General features: G+C 38.8%; 1 protein-coding gene and 1 long non-coding RNA gene across 7 annotated transcripts in view; one reads left to right on the top strand and one right to left on the bottom strand.

The window, feature by feature from the left end:
• Positions 1 to 21,889, bottom strand: part of LOC134754980 (uncharacterized) — a 543,731-nt gene that overhangs the window by 94,272 nt on the left and 427,570 nt on the right. The window lies entirely within an intron of this gene.
• LOC134754804 (E3 ubiquitin-protein ligase TRIP12) overlaps positions 1 to 21,889 on the top strand; it is a 175,147-nt gene that overhangs the window by 108,727 nt on the left and 44,531 nt on the right. For all 6 annotated transcript variants that reach the window (XM_063691179.1, XM_063691178.1, XM_063691180.1 and 3 more), the window contains exons 10-17: positions 68 to 325; positions 2,021 to 2,211; positions 4,611 to 4,799; positions 5,144 to 5,292; positions 6,091 to 6,226; positions 6,640 to 6,804; positions 18,942 to 19,116; positions 20,423 to 20,644. In XM_063691179.1, the coding sequence (XP_063547249.1) occupies positions 68 to 325; positions 2,021 to 2,211; positions 4,611 to 4,799; positions 5,144 to 5,292; positions 6,091 to 6,226; positions 6,640 to 6,804; positions 18,942 to 19,116; positions 20,423 to 20,644 (1,485 nt within the window). The remainder of the gene's footprint in view (positions 1 to 67; positions 326 to 2,020; positions 2,212 to 4,610; positions 4,800 to 5,143; positions 5,293 to 6,090; positions 6,227 to 6,639; positions 6,805 to 18,941; positions 19,117 to 20,422; positions 20,645 to 21,889) is intronic.

The following is a 21,889-nucleotide window of genomic DNA, read 5'->3' as shown; positions in this document are numbered from 1 at the left end:
GCGTTGAAAAAGCGCTCGTGCTTTGAGGCCTTAGTGACATGATCGATCTGGTAACAATGTCACGCAGCGTCGTGTTCAGCTGAAGAATGTGCGAGCGGCGGTGTCGGCGGCGGTGGGGCGCCGGGGGCGAGCGGCGGCGCGGCGGCGGCGGCGGCGGCGGCCGCGGCAGCGGCGGCCGCGGCAGCCGAGGAGTCCTCCTCCGAGGAGGGCGAAGTGGGCCGCCTGCAGGCGCTGCTGGAGGCGCGCGGCCTGCCGCCGCATCTGCTCGGCGCGCTAGGGCCGCGCATGCAACATCTCTTGCATAGGACTGTCACCGCTAATTCAGGTAAGGTTTAATTTAGGTAATCATTGCTATTACAAATCATTTGTAAAGAGCGCCTAACCAATAGTTATTTGTGCAACAAGAGAGGAAAGTTGGTTTTTCTTGCGAGTGTATTTTGAGTCCCGAGAAAGCGAAAGATTCTATAATTGAGTCACGAGCGAAGCGAGCGAGGGACTCAAAAACACGAGATGTAAAATAACTTTGCTCTCGTGTTGCACACATAATTTTTCACCTCAGTAGTGAGAACATATTAAAGGTTAAAATGTATTTCGAATTACACAGAATAAACAGAAAAAAAAAGTATTATAATATGTACGATACGATAAGATACGATACGATACGATACGAGACGAGACCGGACCGGACCGGACCGGACCGGACCGGACCGGACCGGACCGGACCGGACCGTACCGTACCGTAGTATGAAGTTCATGGCCTTCACTAAATTAAAAAGCTACATTGTTTCACTCCCTGGAGTGAGGAAAGTCGCACTTTCCTCACTCCAGGGAGCGACGAAAGTAGGCTTGTTCGAGCTGCTGAGGTGAAAAATATATAGGTACGCTAAGAATTATTTTCCTTCAAGAGAGCAATCGATCATCTTAAGGCCCAGTAAGTTCGTGTTCTTCTCTCACTCTCACTGAGCGTAAGCGCTATGGAAGTGCGTCCCCTTCCGGGCGGATGTCATGTTTTTTAACTTTAATTTTTTGTACGTTTAGGGAAATAAAACAAGTAATCGATACGTTCCCTCAAACATGATATTGCTAATTTTTAGAAGCAATTTTCATATTTTGTAGCGTTTGTGCATAATTTGTTACAAATTGTATGTAGTAGTAGTAAATCACTTTATTGTACAAAAAAAAGCATATTGTATGTATGGGCACGGGGGCTCCACAAAGCGCTTAGCAAACGCCTGAGGGAGGCCACAGGTGACCCTCGCGCGGGCGGCTTTCTCGCGCAAAGATTGGCCATAGCAATCCAGCGCGGGAATGCCGCCTGCGTGATGGGCACCTTGCCTAGGGGGCAAAATTTAGAAAGTCATTTTATGTAAGTATTTTTAAGTTTATTTTTACTTTAGTATAATTTAGTATTATTATTTAGTTTGTAATTTGTTTATTGTTTAAGTATCTTTTAGTTTTTTATTATTAGAAGAACAATACAATTATAAAATTTATAATACATTTATAAATATAAAAAAAAAATTAAATGTCATGAAACAATTACATTAAATAAATTTTATTGTATGTTCGTGATTTTTCTTCTATCGAGCGAAAGTCAAAAACTCAGGATTCGAATCGATACAGTCCCGCGAGAAAGGCCTCAAGATTGCTAATTAAATGTATGGCAGCCGTATTGTGATCCAAAAAAGCGCTGCGACTTTTATAAAACTCTTTTTTCTGTACCTACTGCTACTGCACGTTAAGTTTTATGAATGCTTCAACAGCACTTTCGTCTTACCAACCTTCAAATGATATGAAGTTTGACATATCTATAATAATTCAATGTTTTTAAGAATAATAATAACTGCATCAATAAATTGCTCTGATATTTAGATTAAGGTAATATTTAAAATTTGACAATTTAAAAGTGCTTGTTGCTAGGCCTATTTGAATAAAGATTATATTGACTTTGACTTTGATCTGCTGCTAACTGTTCTGTTTGGCCATCGTTTACTAATAGATATGTTGTTATCGTGCGCAGCGGCATCAAAGGCGGCGCAGCTGCTCGCAGGGCTGCAGGCGACCGGCGACGAGGGCCAGCAGCTGCAGGCCGTGATCGAGATGTGCCAGCTGCTGGTCATGGGCAACGAGGACACGCTCGCCGGCTTCCCCGTGCGCCAGGTCGTGCCTGCGCTCGTCAACCTGCTCGCTGCCGAACACAACTTCGACATGGTACGTCGTGACATCCTACTCTAAATACCGGTTAAACCTGGAGTAACCATGGTTACCAGTACAATTTGACACTGGGTTAACGGTTTAACCGTTTATCCCCGGGTTAGTGGAATGGTGCAAGTGGCGCTTAGTGGGTAACGTCACAGATTATATAATAGTTATTACGAACACATACTTATCTCTCAAAGAAAACGCAAATACCTACCGTTTTGATACCTACGCAAAAATACAATGGAGTGACCTTCAACGCGCCGCTCCCCGCACCGCGCGCACCTGCATAACGCTAGGGTTGCCGACACTTAGAAATGATTTTCCGAATAAGTACCTACCAAAGAGGATATAATAAGATAGAGCGATACTGTCATAGTAAATTTTGTAGCCACAGTAAATTCACTGCCATCTACACACGATTAAAACTAAAAATGAACATGTATAAAAATATCACAAAATGTATTTTATATATGGATAAATGTTTTTTTTTATTTGTATTAATTATTTTTATATGGTTTTGACCCATGTTCTTTCACTGATATGCGTTAAAATTGTTAAATAACAAAGGAAACCGTCAATGCCATCTATCCGAGAGTAGGCCAAAGGTAGTGGCGCCATATGATCAAAAATCAAATTTTCTTGATTTTCGAGGCATGTTTTTTCCTTAGACTGTATCCAACTATTACGGAGTCTATCTTTGGTACCTACTTAAACAGCGGAGTGAAATAAAATAAAATCTGTATCTTAAATTATGTATTTTAATCATTCATTTAGAATTGTTTTACTTTTATGTAATGATTTGATATACCCAGGACATAATATATTTAAATAGCAGTAAGTACTTCCTCCGCTCGCTTGGTATTCCTGCATCCACCCACACTACAAGCTGTGCTATTTTTTTGTTGATGACATTTTTTTCGTTTCTACATTGGCATATTAGAGCGCGCGGTGACGTGCGTGCGTGAGCGCGTGTGGCAACTAACTGGCTATTAGATTTAGTACCGCCGGCGGAGAGAGTCGTAAGTTTAAAATCCGAGCTCGCGTGGAGAGTTCCATAGGCCTGGTAACGGCAAGATATTTGCCGTCATAGGCGTCAGACATTTTATTTTTTCTCAATGAACGCGTTATTAGTTAATATAAATTTAAGTTCGCATTGGAGAATTTTGAGAATGGAGGAGGATCGCGGCGTTAAAAGGGCGTTCTTGGGACGCCAGGTGGGTGGGGCGGAGGCCGATCGGACGTCCCAGGTATCGCTGGGGCGATGCTGTTGGAGTAGATTTGAGCGCTCTCCATGCCGATAACTGGCGGGAGATGGCACAGGATCGAGACGACTGCCGTATACTCGTGTCGGAGGCCAAGACTCATTTTGAGTCGCTGCGCCATTAAGTAAGTAAGTAAGTATTGGAGAATGTATTATTCAACAAAAAAAGAAGAGCCGTTAAAAGTTATTCCATGTCTTGTAAAATGTTAATTCTTTGGCCAGATCTTAAATATTTTGATAATGCCTACATTTAAACAAAATTCTTTGTTAATAAAATATTCTTTGCTGGATTTACCTGATAGTCGTAACACTCGTGTTTCAGAGGTAAGTTCGGCGATATAAAGTTTAAAGAAACGGTTATTTAATAGTTTAAAGAAATAAAGAAAGCAATATATGTATTTGCCCCTATCCGTGAAACGTCTGATGTTTAATAAATGAGGCTATGTAGCTTGGTTGGGCTATTATTATTATTGATTTATATTTAGAACAATGCCATGCATTCAATGCTTTAAACTATTACATGCTAATAACCTACCCTCTTTTTTGCTCGCATTACGATACCGACTTGGAAATAATACACAATAGGTACAAATAATAATAAATAACTAAAAATATTATAAATAACCTAGCCTAAGATAAGAAATGAATAGAGAATAAATAACTATTTGGGGACAATTGTACACGGATCGATCTAGCCCCAAACTATGCAAAGCTTGTAATATGGGTACTTCCTGCACTTCCCTTCCCCCAGCGAGCTGACATAACGGTCACTTGTTGTCACTTCATGCTTCATGCCCTTGGCCGATAGCGGCAAATATATTGCCGTTTTGTAATTCGAAAACCCCAAAATTATATATATATATATATATATATTTCTCTTTCTCAAAAAACAAAAAAAAATCCATGCCGTGCGTGTCACTAAAATGTTCGTTTCATTGTTATCAAAAATATTGGTTAAATTGTTAAAGGCTCTAGATGGTCCTAAAAGTAGACAGTTGTTGCCTGCTTGTTTGGGTTGGGGCTTGGGGCACTGTGAGGGGTTAATGTTAATGGTTCGAACACGTATGTGTTGATACTAGACTAGAACAACAACGTTGAGAGGGTTGCCCTAGTACACAGTAGCATAGACTTACACTTGTTGTTACAGATGAACCACGCGTGTCGCGCGCTCACGTACATGCTTGAGGCCCTACCGCGCAGTAGCGGCGCCGTGGCGCTGGCCGTGCCCACCTTCCTGGACAAGCTGCAAGCCATCACCTGCATGGACGTGGCCGAGCAGAGCCTCACCGCGCTGGACATGCTCTCCCGCCGACACTCCAAGGCCATCCTGCAGGCGGTAAACTACTTTCTGAATTATACGTCAACTTTAACACGTTATATTACATACACCGGTACACTTTTTCTCTATGTTGCGTCAGGCGTTTACCTTATCGATTACCATAGCGGCGCCAGCAGCTTGAGCGCGTGCGTACTGACGTGAACAGAGATCCGGGACCTTTTGAATAATAAAATACAAATTAATTACTTGAATACAAACCATTAGTTATTTTACATACAAAATCACTAATAGTATTAGCTTGTAATTTATTATTTTACACTGCTTGCTTGCTTCATATCCTACTGGAAAACAGGTTCCAAATCATCTAATAAATGAAATTGAATATCATGTAATTTTTGAAGCGCGGAGTTTCGGCGTGCCTGACGTACCTGGACTTCTTCTCTATCAACGCCCAACGAGCTGCGCTCTCCATAACGGCCAATTGCTGCCAGAATCTTACCCCCGATGAATTCCATCTCGTCAGGGATTCGCTGCAGTTGCTTGCTAACAGGTGAGTTAACTGATAACGTCGTTTATATTCCGTCTTAGCCTTTTAAAATGCATTTATTTTTCTTGTTTTAATGTATCGTTCTTATGATTAACGCAGAAGTGTAAACCATTTACTTAGACTCACTGTCAGTCAAAGAAGTCTCGTTTTGGTCCAGTGTGTAGGTTAAGCTACCACTTTTCTCAGGCGGTTGATATAGAAGTTGCGTGGTGATTTTCTAGTAGAATGTAGCTAAGTTGTGGGACTAAAATTGATAAATTACCTACATTTATACTTATCATAATACAAATTAGCTTTACGCAGCCAAGCTTTCAACTAGGCCGTTGCCGACCATAATACCCTCTTACCAACAGCCTCAGCCCTTATATGGTATACTTATAGCATAGAGTAACTTATACTAGAGCAGTACTGTCATAGTAATTTTTTTAACCACAGTAAATTCACTGCCTTCTGTCGACACACTTTAAAACTAAAAATAAATATTTATAAAAATACGATAAAATGTATTTAAATATGGATAAATGATTTTTTTTATTTGCATTAATTATTTTTATGATTTCATGTTCTTTCGCTGATATGCGTTAAAATTGTTAAATAACAAACGAAACCGTCAACGCCATCTATACGACAGTAGGCCAAAGCTAGTAGCGCCCTCTGAACGAGAATCAAATTTTCTTGATTTTCGAGGCACGTTTTTTCCTTAGACTGTATCCATCTATTACGGAGTTATATCTATCTTTAAAAGTGATTTCAAAAACGTTGATTATAATTAGTTAATGTTGTGGTATCGTTCGGCAAAAGATTAACCCAACAAGACAAGAAATCAGTGGAATGCGTCTGCCTCGCGTTCTCGCGGCTGGTGGACAGCTTCCAGCAGGACCCGACGCGCCTGCAGGAGATCGCCACGCCGGACCTGCTCACCAACCTGCAACAACTTGTGAGTTGACTTGTGTGTTCCTTTTTAAGTATACGAGTATGTTTTGCCTTTCACTGCATGAAGCTATGTTGGCCCGATGGGGATAGGAGCTAATAAACTGGGATGTTAATGTGCAGTCGGTAGGCTCTAGAGTTGTCATTGACAATATACGGTTGGGCCATTGACGTAGAACTTGGAGGGCGACTTAACCTAGATATTATACTTCGCATCTCGTATTAAGCCCTTCGTCGTATTTTACCTTACCGAGTAGAATCTGATGAACACTAGGGGTTGAGCGGTTTTCACTTCGGATGCGAGCCCGCCTGTCGGCTCTCTAAATGACATATAATATCGTAGTGGCGTGCGGAGGGAGGGAGCCGCGCTGCGTCAATGTGAAACCCGCATGTGATGAGAATGTGTGTGTGTGTACGCAGCTGGTAGTGGTGCCGGCGCTGATCTCGGGCAACACGTTCATCACGGTGCTGCGGCTGCTGTGGGTGATGTGCGCCGCGTGTCCGCAGCTCGCGCTCGCGCTACACCAGCGCTCCATCGCCGACACGCTGCTGTGTCTGCTCACCGGCTCGGCGCTGCACCAGGAGGTAACGTAACACTCCTACTATATCTAACTGTCGCCTCAACGTCGAATCAACCTATGACAGTTTATTTTTATATAAAGTAGCTGACACGTAAGATTAACATTATTCTACAACTCTTTTTGAATTTTTATCTGGTAGTTGGTAATATTTCGGCACAGGTCAAGGAGGAAATGCTGGATTTGTTGATGAAAATACAAAAACCACTATATGTATGCCTTTCACATTTGAGGAGTTCCCTCAACTCCTTAGGTTGGTTTCCTTAGGTTCCTTATTTATTATGTGATACTATAAACAAAAAAAAAAAAACAATCTTAACTTAAATAGTAATTTCATACCTTTTGAATTTCGATATTGTAAGGTATTGTTTTTAAAATAAATAAAAATCGATCAAAAGAGACACTTGGCGCGCATGATCTTTCCCCCCGTTCTTTCTTGCGAAATGTGACAGTGACAGCGGCAAACCTATGGAACGGCCTTAAGAAAAAACACAAAATTTAATGGATGTATCCTATGCAATAGATAACCTTAAATGGAAATGGACTGGACACATGCTGAGAGAACCAGGACAGAAATGGTCAAAAATTGTAACATCCCGGTACCCCAAAGACGGGAAAAGGAAAAGAGGCAGGCCGAAATAGCCCATTCTTTTTAATTATTTTATGCTCTTTATGTAGGACTGAAATTGCGTGTATTTAGGTAACAACTTCGTATTATTAGATTGTGTCATTAAAAATTAAATAACAAACCAAAGAACGTAATAATACCGGTATCTTTGTATAAAGAAAAAACCGGTTACGAGCCTTGGGCAGGCCTTACCGCAGATGGGAAGATGACATAAGAGCTTTCGCTGGACTAACATGGACATGGACAAGAAGAGCAACCAACAGAGAGGAATGGAAGGTCTTAGGGGAGGCCTATGCCGATGTCAACTCTAACATCAAATGAACTTTAATGTAATATGTTTGACTATTATTTTGACAAATATATAAATACATAAATAATAAATAAATAAATAAATATTATAGGACATTCTTACACAGATTGACTAAGTCCCACGGTAAGCCCAAGGAGGCTTGTGTTATGGGCACTCAGACAACGATATATATAATATATAAATACTTAAATACATAGAAAACACCCATGACTCAGGAGCAAATATCTGTGCTCATCACACAAATAAATGCCCTTACCGGGATTCGAACCCAGAACCATCGGCTTCACAGGCAGGGTCACTACCCACTAGGCCAGACCGGTCGTCAAACCTAACAAGAACTGTATAATTTGAAATTAAGCTCGAAATAAATGGCTATTTTATTTCATTAATTTTAACTACTCCTATTGAAGGGGCATATATATATATATACAGGGTGGAAAGGCACGACGATCCTTTCCGCAAAAGGGGGATGTTTGGATTTAGGACTGTATTTCCTCTAAAGAAACTCGGCTCATATTCGTAACCGTTTTGAAGTTATAGGCAGTTAACTTTTAATGCAAAATACTGCAAGTGACAACCCTCATTAGGTTCAGTAACATATATGGTTATATCCTCTTTGCTTAGAACTACTAATATCTGTGACACAAAGACATTTCAGTGCAGGTGACAGATTTGACGTGCGGTCTGCAGCCGCAGTTGCAATAATACACTAAATACGCAAAAATGGCCATGCCACGTGCAGTCGGCCTTGTCATTAATTTTACTATGGAAATTGACAACCGACGTGTCGGAGCAGTAGTGCAGCTGCGGTCGGGAAAACGTTAAAATCACCATACGTGCAGTCGATATAGTCATTCATTTTACTATGGAAATTGACAATAACACCGACGCGTTCAGGCCGCTGCAGTAGGGTCGGAGCAGTAATGCAGCTGCGGTTAGAAATGGACTGTCACCTTTATCCGTGATAAAACCGTGACCCAAATAAATTGCAAATTACGCGAAAAAAACCTATTTTCAAAATGCCCTTGGGAGCCCGCGATTACCTAAATGTGCTTATGTTATACAGGGAGTGTAATTATAATGCCGCCGAGACGTTACGACGCTACAGACAAAGATATCCTCCACCACACCCAACTAGCCGTATGTCAATTTTACGGGCCCTTGATCGCGTGGCAAATAATCAGCTAATAGTACCACTAACGGGCCAAAACGACCAACGGAGAGGAGGTGTAATTCACATTGCACCAAGGCTTGAAGAGCGAGTGCTGCGGTATTTCGAGCAAAATACAAGGGCTAGTTCGAGGCAGGCAGCTCGACATTTCCTACCCACCTCTTTATCACAATGTAAATATTATTGTAAACATAAGTGTCACATTACACTTACATGTAGGTAGATAGTACGTAGTAATAGTAGTAGGGTTGTCACTAAGAAGAAGATTAATTAATTTTAATATTTTTACTAATTGTTCGTAACAAAAATCTAAACATTACGAATCGATTCTCCATCACTTAAACTAACCCCCCTTTGCGAGAAAGATCGTCGTGTCTTTCCACCCTGTATATATATAACCATCGGCATTTTACAAATACGTTGTCTATTCTTTGTATGTACAGATATATTATTGATTCACGTGTGGCATGGTGACTGTTGTCCACCTTGTGAGGTGCTAGCTGTGTTGCAGAGAATTACTATTTGTAACTAGAACATATTCCAAGATCTTGTGGTTCATTTTAGTTGCCTTTATTTATACAATACCTCTTTAATTCAACCATCACAGTTCTCATAACTGCGACCGATATAAACTATTATTAAAATCACTTGTCTTGTTAAATTTCTAGTCAATATTATTGGTACCTACCACCGTTCAGATTATTGACACACGTGTCGTTCCCATTGCATAAAAAAACTTTCATTCGAGAAAAATCGAATTCTGATTTCATATATTATAAAATATTCCAAAGTGATTCACCAGATCAAAAGATTAACGATCTACTTGCGTCAGATGTTGAATTGAGATTCATTGTATGCTTATGTGCGCCGCTGTTTTTGTAACGCGGACAATGGGTGCAGGAGACATCAGAAAATGCACAATAGTATTTACATATCATACATCTTTTCAAATATTCTGAGCAATATTACACATAAAAGAGACATGTCGACATATTATGTAGATATAAATACATTAAAATACAAAGCGGAAGCGCATGAACCTAGAGATCTTTTCACTTCTTTTGTTATTTAAATCGAACCAGATGGGTACACTACATAATTCAGAAATATTTTATGCCGAATTTTAGAATGCCATGTATTTAACAGATCACCAGATTTAGTAAAATTTAACACCAAAAAATTCGTTTTTACCACCAAAAATAATGAATGATCACCAAAATAAGAACTCCTATTTAATGAGAAATGATTCCAAAATTTGTACCATATTTTTATCCTTTTAATACAAATAACACCAAAATAATCATTTTTAACCCAAAAATTGTAATCGATCACCAAACTTAGAACTCCATTTTAATGTGAAATTATAACCAAATTTTTTAATCTTGTTATCCTATTAAAGCAAATGACTCCAAACTAATCGTTGTAAACCAAAAAATAGTAAATGATTACCAAAATTAGACCTCAATTTTAATGTGAAATTATAACCAATTTTTTTAATTTTGCTAAATTAAAAAAATCCTATTAAAGCAAATTACTTGAAGTCGGTTAAAAATGTGCAAATATTTATCATCTAGTTATTCCATTAAATTAATTAATCCTCTTCGTCACTTGTTTCTAGTAGCATTTCGTTTCTGTAAGGGTCGCAGTTCTAACCTAACCTAACCCACTTATCTGGTAGCATTTCGTTTCTGTGACGATCGCAGTTCTAACCTAACCTTATCCACTTCTCTAGTAGCATTTATTTTATGTAAGCGTGGCGCGTGACTGAATTAAGGCGCTTCGCGCAGTTTTTGGCCAAAAACTGTTACTTTTTAGAGCTTATAACTTCTAAATGAGTCAACCAAAAATTATGAAAAAAATATATATGCATCTTCACTCTATGGACAACAATCGCAACATTTGACTTTTTTCCTGAAATTTGTAGTTTCACCGAAAAAAAAATAACACGACAGGCCGTTTTGCGGCTAACTTTGCTTATAACTTCTAAACGGCTTAATCGATTAAAATTATTTTTAAACTAACAAAAATGTTTTAACAGGTTCTACAAACGCAACATAGCTTTTCTTAATCAAAAAATATTTTCTTAAGAAATCGAACGTTTTTCCACATTTCATGCGTATGCAGCCTGAAAATGGCGTGGCCGGCAGTCGTGTGCCAGCTTTGAGACGAGGAGGCTGTGTCGCTCGTCGCTCCGTGCCTTCCTTGCACTATGTTCGCTTATGCACAAGCAAAGTGCTATAATATCGGAGTTATTGTGGCCAAAGAATAAATAACTGCAGAGCGCTGATTTGGTTGCGACGCGCATTAGCGAGCGCAACACGGTATTTTGCGGTCTATTACAATGAATGTAATGATAATATCCGTATATATTATACTATAATATACGTATGTTTGAGAAAACTTCATTTGAAATAAATAAATAAATGTTTTCTAACCGACATATTATAATGTTAACCACTAAAAAAATAAATGACTGCAAAGCGCTGATTTGGTTGTGGCGCGCTTGTAATAAAAACCGGCCAAGTGCGAGTCGGAGTCGCGTTCCAAGGGTTCCGTACATTACTCAAATTAAACAATTAATTTTTTATGTGAAACTTGCGTGAAATGTCTTTAATAAACCCGTAGGGGTTGGATCAAAAAGTAAATTATTAAGTCCGACTCACGCTTGACTGCTCATTTCTAATAAGTTTTCCTGTGATCTATAGGTAAAGATCTATTATGTGGATTTTTTTCAAAATTTTATACCCAGTAGTTTCGGAGATAAAGGGAGATAAAATGCTCATTTTTTGCCTATTTTCGTGAATAACTTCTAAACAATTTAAAAGTGCTTGTTGCTAGGCCTATTTGAATAAAGAATATATTTAATTTAATTGAATTGACTGTTTATCCTAAAATTATAAAAAATATACATTTGAGATTCTCACAATGAGCTCTTTCATTTGATATGTAACACGATATAGTTTGAAAAACTTTTTTTTTATTTTCTCTTTTACCCCCCAAAAGTGGCCCCCGTGTTTAAAATTAATTTGTTTACGTTACATGTCCGTCTTTGGGTCACAAACTTACATATATACACCAAATTTCAACTTAATTGGTTCAGTCGTTTCCGAGAAAATAGGCTGTGACAGACGGACAGACAGACAGACAGACGCACGAGTGATCCTATAAGGGTTCAGTTTTTTCCTTTTGAGGTACGGAACCCTAATAATGATGATATTCCCACGTAATGATTGAGAAAACTTCGAACTTCGAAAAATAACAAATTTGTAGTAGTATATGAAGCTAGTAGGTACTTTAATTTTATAAGTTAACTATTAATGGCATTATTTATATTTATTTATTACGGATAAAAAAAACTGTATAAAATAAACGCACTGTACGCCTCAATTTAGTACATATCAAGCTTTAGCTATAAATCTTAATCCGTCGATTTGACTTAGGTATTTATTTGTAAGAAACAGATAAAACACAAATTAACTAACTGAGGCTTGTAAAGTATAATGCATAAGGGAATATATTTTTATTATAATTTACGACCTCCCACTACACGCATGATCTACTCATACTCAAACAACAAAATATCTGCAAAAGATACACAAATACGAGGTATAGCGCCAAATGCCGCGCGCCTCTGGGCTGTAGGTTATTCTTTGAACCTCGTTCCGCCGCAGTCGCCGCACCGAGACGAAATTCACGTACGATCGCAGTGAGCGGGGTGCGGGTACAGAGACGCTGAGACGCTCAAGGCCAAATCAGCGAGAATCGTCTTAAGGATTGGGTCAGGCGAGCGCGGCGCGTGCGGTCGCAGTTCTAACCTAACCCACTTATCTGGTAGCAGTTAGATTCTGTGAGGATCGCAGTTCTAACCTTACCTAACCCACTTTTCTTGTAGAACTTCGTGACTGTAAGGGCTGCAGTTCTAACCAAACCTAACCTACTTATCTGGTAGCATTTCGTTTCTGTGACGATCGCTGTTTTAACCTAACCTTACCCACTTCTCTAGTAGCATTTCTTTTCTGCAAGAGTGGCGCGTGACTGAATTGAGGATTGGGTCAGGTGAGCGCAGCGCGTGCGGTGCGGTGTACGGGGGATTGAGCGGGAGGGGCTAGTAATTTTGGCATCATTTTACTTTATTTGGTAATATGTATACATTTTTTGGTAATCATAGTGGTTTATTTAAGTGAAAATATCGCATTAATTTGATCTTCAAGATTTGGTGATCATTAATTATATTTGGTGACCATTCATGATTTTTGGTGTTTGAATACAATTTGAAGTGCAGTCGTGATTTAAACAGGTGGTAGTTTTGTAATTTTAGACCTTATTTTTTTGGTGTTTAGTTGTTTTTGTTGGTGAAAGTGATTTCTTTATTTAGGGTACCAGTGTATTTTTTGGTGGTCATTATATCGATTGTTAAATGCTCGACCCTTCAAAATTCTGATTGTTGTAATTGCGGACGAAGAAAATCATGAAGATTCATATTTCCGAATAGCAAAAAGGACGATTTTTTTTTAAATTCCGAACCACATCATTCCGAATATAACAATTCCTACAGTAGTACAATCGGATTAAGTTTAACCTCAAAATCCTTCCAAAGATATGAAATTTGGTATGTATGTTAATTAAAGCCTCTTTTTCATGTCCACACTATTTCACATTTAGGGACCTCGAGGAATCGCAGCCATCTTGGAAAATGTGTACCATCCTGGAGAAATTTGCGTTTTACTCTAAATCTACGTTCTCTGTGAAAATATGGTGTAAGTGATCCCCGACGCTCCAATTTTATGACACGCAAACAGGGGTCCCTGAAATTGTAGGTGTCAAATTTCGTTACTGTCGATATTGTTTAAACCCCATTTAAGACCTAAAATCTGTTTTTTGCAGTTACATTTTAAGTCCTAAATATTTTTCCTGCATTTACTTTAGTAAATTTGTATTGCATAACACTCGTGTACCAATTATGGATCTACTGATGTCTATTTCATTGAAATCTACTTAATAGTTTAGGCGCTAGAAGTAAAAATATGATTTAATAATATTCGGCATCCTCTCAAGGCGGCTGTATTGATTTTTCTTTAATAAAACAAGTGTAAACAGGTTGTGTCCGTCCAGTATCCTGAGCTACAGAATGTACTGTTTATCAGTATTTAAACCCATAACCCTACTTTCTGTTTAAGTCGCAGTCGAGTAAAATGTTGATATTGGGGTATAACGTGTACAAATGTATAGACAAAAGTGGAATTCATATTCCTACAAGTTTCCTATTAAGAAAATATCCACTGAAAGGGTATAAGCACTAAATCTGGATTTAGCTATTATTTTCTATAACAAGATGTATTTTTTCCGCAAAGATATCTAGGATTTTTATGTGTACAATTTAATAAGCTTTAATGTTGCCATGCACCATATTTTCACAGAGAACGTAGATTTAGATTAAAACGCAATTTTTTCCAGGATGGTACACATTTTCCAAGATGGCTGCGATTCCTCGAGGTCCCCAAATGTGAAATAGTGTGTACATGAAAAAGAGACCTTTAATTAATATACATGCCAAATTTCATATCTTTGGAAGGATTTCGAGGTTAGACTTAATCCGATTGTACTACAGTGACAAACACCGAATTTAACATTTACGATTTTTTAGATCACGAATTCCGAATTGCCATTATTGCGAAATTATGAGTTCCGATTTGATTTGATTCCTATTTTATATATCTCAATTTTTAAGATTCCGAATAAACTTATTCCGCATGTATTGTTAATACATAAAGGTACAGTCGCCATCAGATATATCGGAGCGGCCGAGGTGCTCACAAATATCTGAACACGCCTCTATTGTCAAGGCGTTAAAGTGCGTGTTCAGATATTTTTGAGCACCTCGGCCGCTCCGATATATCTGATGGCGACTGTACCTTGGTCGTTAAAATAAGCAGAAATTCATCTTCCTCGCGTTGTCCTGGCATTTTGCCACGGCTCATGGGAGCCTGGGGTCCGCTTGGCAACTAATCCCAAGAATTGGCGTAGGCACTAGTTTTTACGAAAGCAACTGCCATCTGACCTTCCAACCCAGAGGGGAAACTAGGCCTTGTTGGGATTAGTCCGTTTTCCTCACGATGTTTTCCTTTACCGAAAAGCGACTGGTAAATATCAAATGATATTTCGTACATAAGTTCCGAAAAACTCATTTGAACCTGCGACCTTCAGATTGCAAGTCGCACGCTCTTACCGCTAGGCCACCAGAGCTTCAAATAAGCAGAAATGCCTTTTATTTTTTTTTATTTTACGTAATAGTGTAACCCGTTCGAATTAAAAAACCGCAAATCGATGTACAGGTTAGCCGTTTGGCACGCGCATACTAGAGGTCAAAACAATTTTTTTGACCCGCAGTTCCTAAAAAAAAATTCCCCTCGGACAGTGATAAACCATTATTTTTTTTGTATGAAAATTAATTTGTACAAAGAAAAATCGATAAGGTATATCGTATCTGAAGGATACAACCTTGATATTTTGTGTCAAAAACTAAACAAACTATAGCAACTGATGAAGTAAAAGTTAAGGTGCAGTTAAAGGGTTAAAGAGGTATTTCCCGTTCGATATATGGATATTACCAAAGAGGATATAATAGGATAGAGCGGTATAGAGGATAGAGGGCATAGTAAATTTTGTAACCACAGTAAATTCACTGCCATCTATCGACACACTTTAAAACTAAAAATGTTGATTTATAAAAGTACGATAAAATATATTTAAATATAGGTAAATGATTTTTTTTTTTACTTGCATTAATTATTTTTGTATGATTTTGACCCATTTATTTCATTGATATGCGTTAAAATTGTTAAATAACAAACGAAACTGTCAACGCCCTCTAAACGAAAGTAGGACAAAGGTAGTGGCGCCATCTGATCGGGAATCAAATTTTCGTGATTTTCGAGGCACCGTTTTTTCCTTGGACTGTATCCATCTATTACGGATCTATATCTATCTTTGATATTACGTATCATTTTATGATTAATATGTACCGTATCTGCAGTACAGTTCCATAAGTCTCGTAAAATAGGTATTGAAGTAGAACTGTGTCAGTTTGTAAAATTGAAAAAAAAAAAAAAATAGTAGTAGTAGTAATCACTTTATTGTACACAACACAGGTTTACAAAAAATGTTAATGATATTTATTTTTTATTTTTATTTATTGATAATGGGAAACAAACAGCGAAAAATGACACATATATTATTTTCAAAATTGCTTTCTTGGGGTTGGATATGGGGATATCACGTATCATTTGTGGTATATTGTACAAAAAAAATCAGCCATATCGTATCTGGAGGAGCCCAAACTTGGTATGTTTCGAAAATTCTTTTTGTTTTAATTAAAAAATATGGCCGAAATGTAATGATGTGATATATGTTTAGAATCGCCTTAAAAAGCCCTTTCGTATGATACCACACAAGATAGGTTTTGGAATAATTTTTTTTCATACAAAAAAAAAATGTTTTATCGCTCCCCCGGGAATTTTTTTTAGGAACTGCGGGTCAAAAAAATTGTTTTGACCTCTAGTATGCGTGTGCCAAACGGCTAACCTGTACATCGATTTGCGGTATTTCTCTGTAATTGGGGTCGAGCGGCTTCCGCTATAATATAAGAGATTGACAGTACGTTTCTGTAAGCAGTTTCTTTCTGTGGGAGGTTGGTTGCACCTAACCTAATCCTACTTATACCGGGTGTTTCCTGTAACAGGAGCAATAAATTAAACTGGAGGCTGTACGCCTCAAACTGACCAAAATTTGTTCAGCAACTTTTTAAAATTATGAAATTTTTAGATTATACCTTTTTCATACTAATTAAATATTATTTTCAATGTACGCTGCCATCTGTGTGTTTGACGTTGCTTGTCACCCTTTAAACATAACATATTTTGCAATACATTGCGTCTTAGAATAAACTTTAAAGTGTAATGAAAATCAAAACACGTTATTTTTAAAAGTTGCTGAACAAATGTTGGTCAGTTTGAGGAGTACAGCCTCCAGTTTAATTTAATGCTCCTGTTACAGGAAACACCCGTTATAAGATCGGTTTTTTTCTTGGGTTGGGTTGCAGTTCTAACCTAACCTAAACCTACTTTTCTGTAAACAGTAAATTTCTAAGGGAGGTTGCAGTTATAACCAAATCTAAACTTATATTACTTTCTGTGGGGGTCGCAGTTCAAACCTAACCTAAACCTCCTTTTCTAAAAGCAATTTTTATTTCTGCGGGGATGCAGTTCTAACTTAACCCAAACCTACTTTTCTGTAAGCAGTTCGTTTCTGCGAGGGGTAGCAGTTCTAACCTAACCTAAACCTACTTTTTTGTAAGCAATTCCTTTTTTTGGGGGGTTGCAGTTCTAACCAATGCTAAACCTGAAATAAAACTATGAAAACGGATTATATCGCGTATATTCGCAAACTCCAGGCAAACGAGCTCAGGATACCGCGGGTCAACCAGAGGTCCATCATTAAGATCCCCACAGTCGAGCGCAGGCCTGCCATTCTGCCTTTTGTCAGGGGGGTCACGGACAGGATCAGCCACATCTTGAAGCGTGCTTCTATAAAACATATTTCAAGCCAATGAAGAAGATGTCACAATTCCTGAGGCCTGTAAAATGCAATACCCCTCTACAGATTGCAGGAGTGTACAGGCTGGACTGTGAGTGTGGCCTATCATATGTCGGGCAGACGAAACGGAGCATTTCCACTCGGGTGAAGGAACACATAGCTGATGTCAGCACCGTCGACGTAGGTCTGCAGTCTGTGAGCATGTCATGGATAAAGCCAATCACTCAATCAAGTTTGATAAGCCTCTGGTTCTTGCCAAGGAGAAGCGTTACATACCCAGAATGCTGCGCGAGGCCATTGAGATTAAGAAATATCCAAACTTTAATAGGGAAGATGGCTTTTCTCTACCACCAGCTTGGGATCCTGTAGTCCATCTGATAAAGGAGCAAGCGAGACATAGACTGTGAGACCTTAGTGTTGGATGATGCTGGACATTCTGATGTTTTGAAAAGATGTGTCCCGCCGAGTTTGTTGCCGGTCCCATATTGGGATACCCTTCTACAATTTAGGAGGGAATTAAATCTTCTCGGGTCCGTGGTGTAGGGTTGGAGCCGGCGTAGTTTTTATCGCGTATATATATATATATCTTTACTTGAAAATAATTGTAGTGTATAACTAGCCTTATGAACCGATTTTGCATGTACAACCAGCCTTAAAGTTTGTAGTCTATGATTGTTCATTATTTTAGTATGTGGGTATTTTTGCACTTTGTAATTTTTCCTCAGTCACCCGTTGACCACGAACGCTGTAAAGGGTTCGAAACGTCGGGATGTATTATAAATTCAATATACGTGATATAATCCGTTTTCATAGTTTTATTTCATGAGTAACTATCGCGGTAACCGAAGACAATACAATGCTAAACCTATTTTTCTGTACTCTACATATTTCCAAAACATTTTATGGCGAATTTTAGAATGCCGAATTTACTTAACATGATGCGATACGACAGGCACCCGTAGAAATAGCGCAGTCGTGATTTTCTTCTATCGTGGGTTTCATATAAATACGGCTTAGTGCATGTTTTAGCTTTTGTTATGGTCCGTTACAATTTTATTTTTTGTATTTATAACAACTACCTACTTTCTAGTATAATTTCTCTAGAGCAACTCGGTTTTAGCGGTTGAACATAATTAAAATTGATCCAAAAGTAACGAAACTGGCTAAACCAATATCGTGACGATTTTGTTCGATTCGGACAATGTTACGTAGTTGTCCCTTTACTTGATTACAACTTGCAATATGGTAGATTATTGTAAAGTACGCATATTCCTTGTTTTGAACCGTAACACCGTCCTGGGGCCCGTTTATCAAAAGCTTATAGCTTGTAATACAAGTGGAAGTCCCTTTCTAACAAAAGCTGTCAAAAAGTGACATCCGCTTGTATTACAAGTTACAAGGTTTTGAGAAACGGGCCCCTGAACGTAGTTTTATGTCGGGCAGCAAGTGGAGCTGCTGCCGCGCTCGCCGCAGGAGCTGTACGAGATCACGTGCCTGATCGGTGAGCTGATGCCGCGCCTGCCCACCGACGGCATCTTCGCCGTCGACCAGCACCTCGACCGGCCCTGGTCCGCGCCCACCGAGCGCGCCGCGCACTGGCAGTGGCGCGACGACAGAGGTATCATATTATGCTGTTCACATACTCACTACGACACACATTCCCTGCTACCCAAATATTTTTATGTTATATATACTTAGACACTCGAAGGGGCGAGGCAACTTGGCATGATTAATGATTATTCATCGGGTAAAACTAAGCTATTCTAGTCTAGCCCCCTGCACAAAGCGGCCATCATCTGGTTACGTCCAAGAAGAGGGAAGAACGGATAGCTCCTCTGGTACTGTCTGTGTACTATTATTAAAATACAATGAGAATTTACAACTTTAACCTACACTACAGTATCGTATTACCTAATAAGTAGTGTAACCTCGTAATCGACTATTTTGTATAGTGTATAAACTGTTATAAACATACGTCGCACTACAGCGGGCATTTTGCGGGCAAGTCATTTGGTAAGGTTCACAAATCAATTTTCGAGTTGTTAGAATAAAATATGTGTACTTAGTATTTGGTACCTAGTATTTGTAATGTGCAAATCCAAATACCTTAGCAACTAAGGCTGTACATTAGTTAGGTATCTATTTGTTAATATCCCTTCAATTTTAAATAAACATAAGACTCAATACTAAATATTGAGACTACAAATTGTCAAAAGTACGTCTGCACCCTAAGGGAAAACAAGTAGTATATCTTAAATTACTAAGTGTCTTAAAGTCTAATCCTGGGTATGAGACACTTAAAATGATAAATAAACTAATTCAGGACGAAGAGGTTGAGACTACAAATAATGTTAATAAAAACACACTCCAGCATTTTGAGCAATGCAAATACTTGCCAATAACTTCAGTCGATGTTGAGAGAACGTTCTCCCATTTGAAATGGATATTTTCAAGCCGACGAAAATCATTGACTGCCATAAGTTTGGAAAAAATATTAATATATCCGCATAATAAGTAAGTTGTTAAATCAAATATATACTATGTACTTTGTATTATTCGGTCTTATTTTTATTTAAAATTAAAGGGATATAAATCAATAGATACCTAACTAACGTACAGCCTTAGTTGCTAAGGTATTTGGATTTGCACATTACAAATACGAGATACCAAATACTAAGTACAAATACTTTATTCTGACAACTCGAAAATTGATTTGTGAACCTTACCAAATGACTTGCCCGCAAAATGCCCGATGTAGTGCGGTGCGGCGTATAGTTATAAACAATTGGATTTTACACGTAGTGGTATGAGGTGTGGTTTGAAAGATTAACCTTGTTTTTATGAGGTAAAAAGGGAAACTAGAACAAAATGCAATGTTTAATTCGATCAAAGTTGTATTATATAACAGTTTGATCGGCAATCAGGTTTATGGCGATCGTACTCTTGGGCTGAGTCGCGCGCGCTGGAAGCGGGCGCGACGGCTGGCGAGGAGGAGGTGTGCCTGACGACCTTGGGCCGCTCGTACACCGTGGACCTGACGGCCATGCAGCAGCTCAACGACCACACCGGCACGGCGCGCCCCGTGCAGCGCGTGGCGCCCGCGCCCGCGCAGCCCGACCAGGCCAACCCCGCCAATGCTGCGCCAGGTAACACTTATACATGTACTTGCTCAAACCAAATTGGCTCAAACATCCTTTTCTTTTGGGTGCTAGTACTAGTGTAATACCTACAACTATTTCTCTACATGAAATATCCACAACTGTTATGGACACGTCCTAACATTGTTAAATATGATAGCTACCGCAAAACAGTAGTAGCCTATTTTATTTAAAATATGGCTTTTATTACTTTAGGGTACCTATTTCAAATAGAAGTTTTAGTTTTTATATGCAGGTAATATATACAGTGGAAAATTATACCTCGATTTTATACATTCTATTCGTGTAACATTTCGGTGAGAGAGATAATTTTCTTTTTTTATATATTTTTGTCTTGCTTTGTTTATCGATAACATTTATGTCGATATTTAATTTTGTTAATCCCTCATTTTAGCTGGAAAAAATTCTAGGTATACTTATCCACATACCCGATGCAGCAATACTGACAGTTCGAGAATCTTTGGTTCGGGAGAGACTATAATATTCTATGAACATATCAGATGACAGAAGTCAACATGTTTTCGAGTGCCAGCCATTCTGACAAAGGAACTTTTATCCACAATAGTATACATATTAACCTATATTGTTTTATTTTGTCCGACTTCTTCACTTCTGATGCAGTCGCGAAGTTTGTGGACGAATGACGCCAGGGACCGGCCCGCTATCCCTTATCCGGGTTTTATAAGGGTATTGCATAAGGCTTAACTCACCATACCCTTTGCCAGACGAAACCCTTCATTTTGCTTTTAAAAACCCTTGTATTTGTGTAATCGGTAGCCCAAATACCCTTACAGAACCCTTATCATCCGCTCACCAACACCTTGCATATTGCTTATAACGGTTAGCCTTATAAAGGGCTTCCCTTTTAGCATATAAGCGTGCTAATTTAAGTCGTCTACCTTGTTCATAAAGCACACATTACTTTGAATCCGAACGATCGTCGGCGGCGTTCTTTGACTAGGCACGTATTTTCTTTCCTTTTCATACACTAGCATAGATATATACTAATCCTGTCTCTTTCACGCAAAGGGAAACCTTTATAAAAAGCGCTTAAAGATAAGGGTAACCCTTGTTAGCTTTCCGATAAGGGTTAGTCAAAGGTAGGGGTATGAATGGGCTTGCAGATCAAAAGGGAAAGTCTTTCAATGTGTTAGCCGTGTTTAAGGGACGCCCATTGAAAGGGTTTTATCGCGGAAAGGGTTGTCCGGTCCCTGAATGACGCACACCAAAGCA

Source organism: Cydia strobilella, chromosome Z, assembly GCF_947568885.1.
Source record: "Cydia strobilella chromosome Z, ilCydStro3.1, whole genome shotgun sequence".
NCBI lineage: Eukaryota > Metazoa > Arthropoda > Insecta > Lepidoptera > Tortricidae > Cydia > Cydia strobilella.
This window is presented reverse-complemented; position numbering and strand designations above follow the sequence as displayed.